The sequence below is a fragment of the Orycteropus afer genome, unplaced genomic scaffold (genome assembly GCF_000298275.1).
Source record: "Orycteropus afer afer isolate SDZICR_OR568_19922 unplaced genomic scaffold, OryAfe1.0 scaffold00176, whole genome shotgun sequence".
Taxonomy (NCBI): domain Eukaryota; kingdom Metazoa; phylum Chordata; class Mammalia; order Tubulidentata; family Orycteropodidae; genus Orycteropus; species Orycteropus afer.
In genome coordinates, this window is record NW_006921763.1 from 4,776,450 (window position 1) to 4,789,325 (window position 12,876).

The 12,876-nt window shown below is 38.0% G+C and overlaps 1 protein-coding gene across 1 annotated transcript in view; it reads left to right on the top strand.

The window, feature by feature from the left end:
- SLC30A9 (solute carrier family 30 member 9) overlaps positions 1–6,463 on the top strand; it is a 176,653-nt gene extending 170,190 nt beyond the window's left edge. Inside the window, exons 16-18 of the mRNA XM_007947175.1 lie at positions 1,471–1,600; positions 2,918–3,031; positions 6,347–6,463. Of these exons, the coding sequence (XP_007945366.1) occupies positions 1,471–1,600; positions 2,918–3,031; positions 6,347–6,463 (361 nt within the window). The remainder of the gene's footprint in view (positions 1–1,470; positions 1,601–2,917; positions 3,032–6,346) is intronic.
- Positions 6,464–12,876: the final 6,413 nt, after the last annotated feature.

Sequence of the window (12,876 nt, forward strand, 5' to 3'; positions counted from 1 at the left end):
AGATAATGTCCTGTAGATTTTTTTTTTCCTTTTGTGTCTTATCTGGTTTGGGTGTCAGGGTTTTGATTGCTTCATAGAATGAAAGAGAATTCTTCTTCCTTCTCTGTCTTTTGGAGGAATTTAAACAATATTGGTGTCAGTTCTTCTCTGAATGTTAGGAAAAATACCTCAGTGAAGCCATCTGGTTCAGGATTTTTTTTGTTGTTATTGGGACATTTTTGATCACTAATTCAGTGTCTTGTTTTGCTTTGAGAAGGTTGATTGTTGAAGATTAACATGGGAGGGGAGTAAAGTATCTAAGCTTGAACATCTGCTGTCCTTTCTTCAAAGAATAGAAAATTTGGTGGGCTTGGATTCTAAGGGTCTGGGGGGTGACAGGAGTCTTGACTCTACTGTTTACTAGCTGATTTACTTTGGGCAAATTACTTATGCCCCTCTGGGTCTCAGTTTTATCATGTGTAAGATAAAAATGGCTATCTAGCTACTTCATGAAAACTATTAATTAAATGACTGCTGTGTAACTGATATCATTATATATGTATTAGTAGCCCCTGGGTGGTGCAAACAGTTAAGAGCTAGGCTACCAATTGAAAGGCTGGTGGTTTGAGTCCATCCAGAGGCATCTCAGTAGAAAGACCTGGTGACCTCCTTCTGAAAAATCAGCCTTTTGAGAACCCTGTGGAACACAGGTCTCCTCTGACACACATGGGGTCCCCATGAGTTCTGGTTAGCTAAATGGCAAAAAAAAATATATATATGTTTGTGTGTGTGTGTGTGTGTGTAAGTTCATTGTTCCTCACATCAGTCCCATGAAGTAGTAATTAGCCCTGTTCTTACAGTCACAGTACTTCAAATTGTATGAAGATTTAAAAAATAAAAAAACTTCTGAATTTAAAAGTAATCAATACACTCTATGCATTATTATCAACAAATTTTCTTTTTTGTGATACTTAAGAAATTGTTAGGGAGCTCTGGTAGTATAGTGCCTAAGGCACTTGACTGCTAACCAGAAGGCTGGCGGTTCAAACCCACCAGCCACTCCTCGGAAGGAAGATGGGGCAATCTACTTCCGTAGTGATACTGCCTCGGAAACCCAAGAATGGGTCGCTATGAGTCGGGTCTGACTCGACAGCACATAACAACAGCAACAAGAAGAAATTAAGTGGTTGTATGAGAAAAGAAAAAATGTTTATGAGATAAAATAATAACTTTTTAGAAAAGCAATTTAATTATGAATGCATAAACTTTATAACTCATAAAATACCAAGTTTGCATTTGTATATGACATTATGCAATAGAGCTATGTGGACAGTGAACCTTGGAAAATGATAGGCAGCATTTAATAGTGAACATTATTAAACCATCTTTGTCATTTTCATCAATGGTAAAAAAGCCAAGAATTTAGGCTTTTTGTCATTAAATTATGTATGTATGGGTATGTAAATTTATATGCATTGCTTTTGTTTACAGGGCTATTCATGATGTTAAAGCCACAGATCTGGGATTAGGTAAAGTGAGATTTAAGGCAGAAGTAGATTTTGATGGACGAGTTGTTACACGTTCATATTTAGAAAAACAAGATTTTGACCAAATGTTACAAGTAAGTTTGTGTATTTATTGTTTTCCTGTAGCCAGTGGTGTGTAACTTTGTTCTTTAAGTAAATAAAATTTAAAAAACTTAAAAATTGCTTTTACCCTCAAGTTTCTTAGAGTTGCAAAAATTTGACAGAAACTCTTTTATTTACCCTAGGATGGGTCAGTGGAGTGTGCAGAAGAGCAAACTTCCTAAGTTATTTTTATGTACCAGGCATTTTATATGTGTTATTTCATTTACTCTCAACAGTTCTGTAAGATAAAAAATAATATTCTCAGTTTTACAAATGGGCAGATTAAGACACTAAGAGATTAAAGAATTTGTACAAGTTGCAGAGCCATAAATATGGAGTCAGATTTAAATGCAGATGATTCCAGAGCTCATGATTTATTAATAGTTTAAAAGAGAATTTGTAGAGGATAATATAATGAACAGATCAGAGGTTATTGTCAAATACTAACATTATGCTGTGCAGTATTTGCATATGAACTTTTAAAAAAAGAAATATATCATTACAAAACAATTTAAGCACCCATGTTCTCCTTTTACATCTTGTTCTCCTATCTCTAGCCCTAAGATAAACCATAATTCCGAATTTCTTACCTATCTTTTCCATTTAGGTTTTTACGCTTTTCAGCATATTTTTCTTGTTACAATATATAATAATACTTTGAATGCTTAAAAATTGGTGTAAATATTGAATGCATCCCTCTACAATTTTACTTTTGCTTAATGGTGTGGTTTGGCAATTCCTCTATGTCCATAGACATGTAGCTCTAGTTAATTTACTTGAATTGCTGTAATTTATTTATCCAGTCTCCAGTTGATGGACACTGATAGTTTTAAATGTTAAACTGTGAAACGGTGTTATGACATTCTCACGTTTCCTTTTTCACATGTGCCAGAGGTTCTTTAGGGTGTTAAATAACCAGATGTAAAATATTTTAAGTGGATCATTGGGCAATACATCTTTTAACTTCACTAGATACTGCCAAATTGTTCTCCAGAATGTACCGATTTAACATCCATTATCATTGTGTCCTACTTCCTGTTGTCTCTTATTCTTAATAGATTATATTGAAAGAGTTTTTTTAGTTTTTGTCAATATGATAGATGTGAAATAGTATCTTGTTTTAATTTATGTGTCCTTAGTTAGTAATGATTGTGAGGATGGCATAGGACTGGGTGGTGTTTCATTCTTTCATGCATTGGGTTGCTGTGAGTTGGAACTGATTTGATGGCACATAACAACAACAAATAGCTTAAAATGTACCACTATGATTTTTTAAATACTTTATTTTCCTACTTTCGTTATCTTTATAGGAAATTCAAGAAGTGAAAACTCCTGAAGAGCTAGAGATATTTATGCTTAAACATGGAGAAAATATTATTGATACTTTAGGAGCTGAAGTAGATAGACTTGAGAAGGAACTGAAGGTAAGATATATTAATATGATAATGTCAACTTTTTTTAGTGCTTATTCTCTATTGGGTACTATGCTAAATATATCACATATATACTCTGACCCTCTCAGTGACTCTTTCATATGTAGGTATTAGTTACATTTTTATGATTCAGAAAACAGTTGACTTAGGGAAGTTGAAGAAGTTGCCCAAAGAGGTTGCCCAAAGAATTTGAAAAGTTGGGATTTGAACCTAGATTGTTGGGTTCCAAATTCTGTACTTTTAACTATTTAGAATACCACCTGCTTAATTTCTAAAATTGTCAACAGCTTTTCTTTTTATTTTTTAATAATTAGTGTTTTGAAAGTTTCTAGAGAAAGGTAAAAGTGAAATTTCAGACTCTGGTCAAAGTTAGAAAAAATAGCATGAGACCTTAAGCATATGCAGACACCTTGCTTTCAGTCCATCTGTCATTGTTTTGTCCTTTCTGTTTGTTTTTGTTTATTGGAGATCATTACAATTTATTGGTTATTTTATTGAAATATTATTTGCTCAGGTTGCTTTAAAAAATGTCTGTGTTTACAAATTGTGGTTTATTGGCATCTAAGTGCTATTTGCAGTGAGTGAAAACTTGTAAATGATCTTTAACATATGTATCTTATTCAAGGCAATATATTTTCTTCACTTGATGCTGACCATTTTAATTTTGTTAAAAAAATAAAACAAGAACAAAGCTAGAAGGGAAATATTTCTACCTCTAGTTAACTGTCTTTTTAAAGGTAGATAGCTAATCAGATCCAGGTACTTCCAGTAAGATGGTTTTGTAAATGCTGGTGTAATGCTTCAGCGGCCCATGTTACTAGAGCTTTTGGATGAACAGTTCTCATATGTTTTGGTTTCAGGACCTTTTCATTCATAAAAATTGAGGACCCCAAAGAACTTTATGTATTGGAATTATTTTTATTGATATTTACACAATTATAAATTTTAACTGAGAAGTACTCATTTAAAAAAAGTAAGAAACTTGTTAATACAAAAAACATATTTTATGAAAAATAACTATATTACCCAAAACAAAAAGTGATGATAAGAGTATTATTGTTTCATTTTTTTATAAAAAATCTCTGGTATTTGGCTTATACAAAACAGCTCAATTTCTGTATCTGCTTCTGCATTCAGTCTTTTGTGCTATATTGTTTTGGATGAAGTATATGAAGAAAATCTAACCTCACAGAGACACATAGTTACAAATGGGAAGAGTATTCTCAGGGAGCTCTGGTAGCACAGTGCCTAAGGTACTGGACTGCTAACCAGAAGGCTGGCGTTTCAAATCCACCAGCCACTCCTTGGAAGGAAGATGGGGCAATCTACTTCCCTAGTGATACTGCCTCGGAAACCCAAGGAGGGGTTGCTATGAGTCGGGTCTAACTTGACTGCACATGACAACATTCTCATAATCTTTTCAGATCATTGTGATATTTTCTTTGGCAATTACACCAAAAATTGACTAAAAAGTTAGTTGTAATATGGAAATTGAAACCATATTAATGAACTTTTTGTATGCTATTATATTAAAGGGAGGAGCTCTGGTAGTGTAGTGCCTAAGCACTTGACTGCTAACCAGAAGGCTGGCGGTTCAAATCCATCAGCCACTCCTTGGAAGGAAGATGGGGCAATCTACTTCCCTAGTGATACTGCCTCGGAAACCCAAGGAGGGGTCACTATGAGTCTGGTCCGACACAATGGCACATAACGACAACAACAACAACATTATATTAAAATCCTTTTGTCTATCTTTGTACTTTGGCTCTTTTATCGTGCGTGGTTCGGTAACATTATGAATTGGTCATTTGGAAAATATTAGCTGAGTTAATGCAGATTTTTGAAATGCTGACATATTTCTAAGTATTGGATGGTTGTCAAAGTCATGAAGGTGCATGTAAGTGTCCTACATTCTGATTTTCACTTTATAAAGATTGAATTTTATCATTAGCAATAAATACTGTTAGCTGTTTTCCATGAAGAAACAGGCTCATTTTATTCATTTTGAAAAGATACCTGTAAATATCCAAATTTAAATAACTGTAGTTTTTCTTTCAAGTAAAATGGTATTCTGAAAAATTAGAAAAAAGAAGAGAGACAGCTGATTCAGCTTACCACTCAGTCACACAGTGCTTTTCCTTGTGACCAGTTATACTTCAGTATGCAGCCGAAGTGCTTTATGTGTATTTCCCATTGTAATAAAGCCAATGCCTTTTATTACTTCATGCAGGACGTTTAAAGTGAAACTAGCTTTTTTCTTTTCGTAATGTGTGGGGCAGTGAAGGAACAAACACAATGACTGGGAGTGCAGTTCAGTGCTGTTTGCCTTGGTTTGTGTAAAAGTATCGGCAGTTTTACATTGCTTTTACACTGTCAGAGGAAATGTCAGCACAGTGAACTAGGCAAATAATGTATTATTATGGAAATAGCTTTGATCTTGGGGACACTCTGAAAAAGTCTTAGGGACCCTGTGTATCCACAGACCACACTTTAAAAACCACTATTAGAGATAAAATGTGAGCTGCTGATTATTTTTGTGCAGAATAACATGAGAATAAATAAACTTGGCTCTTCTATTCTATCCACTTTTATTTCCTTGGAAAGGCAAATAATGAAGTTTTAAACTAAATCTTTATTTGCTTTACTGTTTAATAAAAGCAGCAAGTTAGAAGCCAGATTTAAGGGAAAAAAAATAGCTTACCTAGTTATCTGTATTTATTTGTTTATTTGAATGAGGCATTGGTGGTTCAGTGGTAGAATTCTCACCTTCCATGCAGGAGACCTGGGTTTAGTTTCCCACCAACACACCTCACCAGTGGGTATAGCCACCACCCATTGTCACTGAAGGCTTGGATTTTACTGTCATGTTGAACAGATTTCCGTGGAGCTTCCGTACTAAGACTGAATAGACTAGGGGAAAACCCTGGTCATCTACTTAAAAATCATCCGGTGAAAACCCTCTGAATCACAGTTGTGCAGTCTGCAACCAGGCATGAGGATAACGTTTCATTCATTTGCAGGGTGTTACCATGAGTCGGGCTGGCTGACTCAATGGTAGTTACCAACAAACATGGGGATGGAGTTTCTGAGTGGTACAAATAGTTAATAACACACTTGATTGCTAACCAAAAGGTTGGAGGTTTGATTCCACCCAGAAGTGCCTTGGAAGAAAGGCCTAGCAGTCTCCTGAGAAACCAGCCCTTGCAAACCCTGTGGAGCACACTTTTACTCTGACACACATGGGCTCTCCATGAGTTCCTGTCAGCTCAGTGGCACCTGTATTTTTTTTTAAAACATTGGGAATAGTTTCAGATAAAGAAAAAATCAGAACAATTGTGTATCCTCTCATTTGAGCAGGGGGAGGTTGTGACTGGCCCTCTTACGTTAGTATTCAAGAAGAAAGTGCCCCCGGTTAACACTTGAGCAATACTACTTATAAGAAAATTCTGAGTGCACACTCAGTGGAATGCTCTACTGGAACTAGATTTCAATCCAGATTTTGTTCTTGTAACAGAATTCCTTTAAAATAAATATCCAAAGGTTCCTAAGATATTCATTTTTAAGCTGGGAGTTATTAATAACATAGGTTATCAGAATCACTTAAGGGACATTTTTTTCCTTTTTTGATTTACTATTAAAATTTTTATCAAAGTAATACACAATATTTATGAAGTCAGTAAAACAGAAAAGCTTATAACAGAAATCAGTAATCACTTGCCAAACCCCTCCTCCTCCTTTAATTCTATTTCTCAGAGATAACCATACTTTTACTACTACTTTGTGTTTATTTCTATTTCTATATAAAATGCTTATGCTAGTCTTCTGATTTATACGTTATTGATGACTTCTTTGATATAGATTTAGTTCTTTTATATACTCCCTCTAACCTTCATTCTCATATCATTATATTTTTTTGCATTTTTAATTACTCCTTAAGATTGAGTTAAGTGTCTTTCTTTTGTGTTACCATTAAACCTATTGTCACCCTAATGTTATCATTAAATCAGAAAAACAAAATTGCTGCCGGATCCGACCCATAGCAACCTCTCCTTGGTTTCCAAGGCACTCTCTCTATGGAAGTGCACTGTCCCGTCCTTCTGAGGAGTGGCTGGTGGGTTTGAACCGCCTGGCTTCTGGTTAGCAGTCAAATGCCTTAAGCTAAGCCACCAGAGCTCCTAATGCTATCATTAAACCAAAACCAAACTCACTGCCATCGAGTTGGATCCAACTCATAGTGACCCCTCCTTGGGTTTCCAAGGCGGTATCACTACAGAAGTAGATTGCCCAATCTTCTGTTAGGGAAGGCACATCATTACTTTTCTCTGTTGTTGTTGTTGTTGTTATATGCCGTCGAGTCGGCCCCGACTCATAGCGACCCCTCCTTGGGTTTCCGAGGCAGTATCACTACGGAAGTAGGATTGCCCAACCTTCCTTCCGAGGAGTGGCTGGTGGGTTTGAACCGCCAGCCGTCTGGTTAGCAGGCAAGTGTCTTAGCCACTATGCTACCAGAGTAGCAGAGTATTACAATTGCCTGCCTTCATACAGCATTATCGCCCCTCTAGCCAGGAGCTTATCAAAGGCAAGTACTATTTGTTATGTATTGTTCACTATTGTTTATATCAGTACCTGGCATGGAGTAAGGAGGGACTCCTGGTGGAATAGCAGTTAAACACTCAGCTGCTAACCTAAAGGTCAGCAGTTTAAAGTCACCAGCCACTCTTCAGGGGAGAGATGTGGCGATTTGCTTCCATAAAGATTTGAGCCTTGGAAACCCTATGAGGCAGTTCTACTCTGTCATATAGGGTGGTTATGAGTTGGAATCGATTCAATGGCAACAAATTTTGGCATAGAATAGGCGTTTGATCATAGATAATTTTTGTTGTTGAATTGAAATTTCTTAAGCTAACAAGTAAGATTTTTCATAACCAGACTCATCACTGTCCTTGAGTAAAACTCTTAAACTCTGTCAAAGTAAAACAGAGATTTATTGAAAGCATAAGAAACATTCAAATAGGGAGACATTAGCTAAAACAGTTTGAACACTAGTGAATCCAAGAGTGGCTGCTTTCCTGGGATAGATACAGGGTGGAAACCAGGAACTATGTTACAATATTCTGATTGGAAGTTGCAAGATAAGGAGGCAGGATAACTCAAAGTAGGGGGCCTTTGCAGTGTTTGGTTGGAAATGTGAATGTGGATTATTTGAATTGGTTAGTTTGAATATGTGACTAAAGGGATTTTACAGGGTGGTTACTAGGTAATTATCTTCAACATTTCCTGAGGGGACTTTTGATAAGGATCATATATCAAGACATACCTCCCTGCAAGAACATTAAAAAATGTTTCTTTTGTTATGTACTTAAATTTGCCTAAGGGTTTGATGTTTTCAGGGGAAAACAGTTGTCACAGGCTTTACTCTATACTAGGGTCACTGATTGGTAAAAAAGTTGGCGTGAATCAAGATGAAGTCTAAACTCCGGCTCAGGCCAGTCATTTTATTTTGGTCAGGTGCCTTAATTTTTGAGCTCCTCTGTAGGGTTACTAAGAGATGGATTTGACTCAATGGCAGTGGATTTGGTTTTGGTTTACACATGATGTTCTGGGTAATGCAGAAGCAGGAGGTTGTGACAAGATGAGGTCGGGGCTACTCCAAGGCCAGTCATCCTAAGTCTACCAGGGACCTCTGTTCTGAAGCTCTTACTTATCACTAACCCTGTCCTTTCTACACTTTCTGTGCTAACCATACTGTCCTGCCAGTGCATACTTGCAGCATCTCCGACTTTGCTCAGAGACTTTGTTTTACTCTCTGACTTTTTACTTCTGTCTAGACCTCCTTCATTGTCTATCTGGAAAAATCACTACATTCAAACCTAGATTCGATATTGTATGCTCACCAAAGTCTTTCTGGATCCCATGGATAAAAACAATGGCTCTTTCATTTTTTATCTGTTTTAATATTTAGTAAATTTCTAGTACTTAAAAAAATGGGGTCTAGAATTAGACCTGGACTCCATTCTCATTCCATCACTTATTAGCTGTTAACTTCGGGCAAGTTAGTTAATTTCTCCAATTTTCAGTTTTAAGATAAAAATAATAATTGGGTTATTATGGGCATTTAAAAGAACACACATGCACACCTGTGCATGCAAAGCCCCTTAGTACATATAGCACTTGATATATGGATACATGTTCAATAAATGCTGACTGTTTTAACTTGCAAGTGGTTATTGCTAACTTGTCTTCCTTGCTAGACTGAGGCCCTTAGGATCAAGGACAGTCTTTTATAATTGTAGTCCCACCTTCTATCATAGTACCTGACCCAAGACTACATGGCTTGTTTTTAAAGTATATAAAATAAGTGATTACCAGTTACTCTTTTTGGTTATTACTCTTTCACGGTGACTTTCTTTTCAACATGCAGATGGGCATATTTCTAGTACTATGTAGTGCTAGGCACATACTAGATCCTCAATATTATCATTACTATTTTCTTCTGTGTCTTTCCTTTCTCCAGTGTCACCATGCTGGTCACAGACTCTTTCCGTACAGCCACTCCCCTCACCCAAATCAACATGTGATCCCCAACTAGTCCAAAATTTTCCCTCCCCTCAATGCATTAATGGAACATGAGAACAATCTTAAAGAAGTGGGACTGTTATTGTTGTTGCTAGGTGCCATCGAGTCATCTCCGACACATAGCGAGCCTGTGCATAGCAGAATGAAACACTGCCCGTCCCGCGCCAGTTCCACGATCCTTGCTATACTTGAGTCATCACCACAGCCACTGTGTCAGTCCATCTTGTTGAGGGCCTTCCTCTCTCTTGTCAACCCTACACCTTACCAAGCATGACATCCTACTCCAAGGAATGGTCACTTCTGACAACATGACCAAAGTCTGGCCATTCTTGCTTCCAAGGAGCATTGCAGCTGCACTGCCTCCAGGACAGATTTGTTAGAGTATAGCAGGGATCATGGAGCTGGCTCAGGATCAGGCAGTGTTTCGTTCTGCTGTGCGTGGGGTCGCTATGAGTCAGAAATGACTCGACGGCACTTAACAACAACAAAGTCATCTAGCTTCTCTTCTACCTCCTGTGCATTCTAAGTCTCTTTGTTTGATAGTCTCTTTATGCCATAAATTAGGGCTCCTAGATTTGCCCTTATTTTATTTTTGATGAATTTTATAGTTTTGGGTTTTACATTTAAGTCTTTAATCCGGCTAGAGTTTCCTTGTGTGTATGGAGTGAGGTCTTGTTTCATTTTTCTGCAACTGGATATCCAGTTTTGCCAGCATTATTTGTTAAAGGGGCTATCTCTTCTCCATTTAATGTGTTATGGACCTTTGCCAAAGATCAGGTGTCCATAGATGGATGGGTCTACTTCTGGGTTTTTGAATTCTATTCCATTGGCTTATCTGTCTATATTGTACCAGTGCTGTGCTGTTTTGACTACTGTGGCTGTATAGTAAGTTTTGTGATCCAGGAGTGTGAGACCTCTCACTTTATTCTTCTTCTTCAGAAGTGCTCTGCTTATCCAAGGTCTCTTTCGTTTCCAGATGAAGTTAGTCATTGGTTTTTCTATGCCCTTAAAATTTTTTGCTGATATCTGGATTGGGATTGTATTAAAGGTGTAGATTGCTTTAGGTAGTATTGACATTTTCACAATATTCAGTCTGCCTGTCCATGAACAAGGCAGCTTCTTCCATTTATGTAGAGCCCTTGTTGTCTCTTGTAGTGTAGTGTTTTATAGTTCTCTTTGTATCAGTCTTTTGTGTCTCTGGTAAGATTTATTCCTAGATATTTATCTTTTTAGTAACTATTGTAAATGGTATTATTTCCCATATTTCTTTTTCAGAGGTCTCTTTGTTGGTGTAGAGGAATCCAACTGATTTTTGTGTGTTGATCTTGTATCCTGCCACTTTGCTGAACCTATTAGTTCCAGTAGTTTTTTGTTGAGTCTCCTGTTTTTTCTGTGTACAGGATCATATTGTCCACAAATAGGGATAGTTTTGCTTCCTCTTTGGCAATTTGTATGCCTTTTATTTCTTTTTTGCCTTATTGCCCTGGCCAGGACTTCTAATACAGTGTTATATAGAAGTGGTGATACAGGGCATCCTGGTCTAGTTCCTGTTTGTGAGGGGAATGCCTTGAGTCTTTCTCCACTAATAATGATGGTGGCTGTTGGCTTTGCATATATGCCTTTTATTATGTTGAGGAATTTCCCTTCTATGTTTATTTTGCTGAGAGTTCTGAACAGGAATGGTGTTGGATTTTATCAAATGCTTTTTCTGCATCAGTTGATATAATCTTATGTTTTTTTTTGTTTATATGGTTGTGGTAGTTTTGTCTGTGTGTCAACTTGGCTGGGCCTGGTTGAGTGGCTGGGCAGCTGGTGGTAGTTACTCCCCATGAGGAGAATGGCAGTCAAGTCCATGGTGGGATCTACCACAAGCAGCTGAGTAGCTGCCTTTGGGTATGTGGTTTGCTTCCCATATGTAAGCAGCAGCTTTGGGAATGGTCTGTAGTTTATGGTATGCTTGGACCCTGAATGTAGCCATGTCATTGTTCGCTGGCCTGCCATGCTCTGCCAACCTTGGGACTTAAAATGGACTTAAATTAATGGCCTGCTGTGTGGTCTGGTAATATCAGGACTGTGCCTTTTGTCAACCTTGGGTTTGTCAGCCTCAGCAGCCAGCAGCTGTCTGAGTGAAGAAACACCTCTAGCTCCAGTGGGCCAGGACCAGCAGGCAGAGCTGGACCCCAAGGTTGAGGGGCTTTCACCCAGCCCCTAGAGCCTGGCACTTTGAACTTGGACTTAAAGCCTCCAAACTGTAAGAGAATAAACTCCTGTTTGTTAAGACCATCCCATTTGTGGTATACTGTCTTACCAGAGCAGCACTAGGTAACCAGAACAGAATATGGTACTGAGAGAGTGAGATGCTGCTCTGACAGATACCTAAAATGTGGAAACAGTAGTAGAGTGTGTCCTTGACCCAACACCCTGGCAGAGAGACTCTGATATATGACATGAGAGACGGCAGAACCGGAGCCCAGAAACTGGCATGAGAGACGGCAGTAGCAGAGCCGAGAGAACCAGTATGAGACAGCGATAGCCTTACCAGCCCATAGAGGAGAAAGCTTGATGCCTTTGGTTAGGCAGCTTACTAGCAGAGTGGGTTGCCTTCAGGCATTAATTGGTAAAAGAGACCGGCATGAAATGGTGCAGCAGGTTGGCCAGCCCACAGAGCAAGAAAGCTGATTGCTTTTGGGGTCAGGAAGATTTCCGGCGGAGTGAAATAGAGTGAGTAGGAGGCAAAGCTGGACTCCCAAGGTCGAGCCCCTAGAGCTTGGCACTTTGAACTTGGACTTAAAGCCTCCATACTAAGAGAATAGACTCCTGTTTGTTAAGACCATCCCATTTGTGGTATATTCTTGCCAGAGCGGCACTAGGTAAACAGAACAATGGTGGATTACATTGCTTGTTTTTCTGATGTTGAACCATCCTTGCCTACCTGGTATGAATCCCACTTGGTAAGGATGTATTCTTTTTTTGATATGTTGTTGGATTCTGTTGGCTAGGATTTTGTTGAAGATTTTTGCATCTATGTTCATGAGGGATATTTGTCCATTGTTTTCCTTTTTAGTGGTGTGTTTCCCTGGTTTTGGTATTAGTGTTATGCTTGCTTCATAAAATAAGCTTGGGAGTATTTCATCTTTTTCTGTGTTCTAGAATAGCTTGAGTAGTATAGGTGTCAAATCGTCTCTGAATATTTGGTAAAATTCTCCAGTGAAGCCATCAGGGCCAGGACTTTTCCTTGTGGGGAGTTTTTTTTTTTTTTT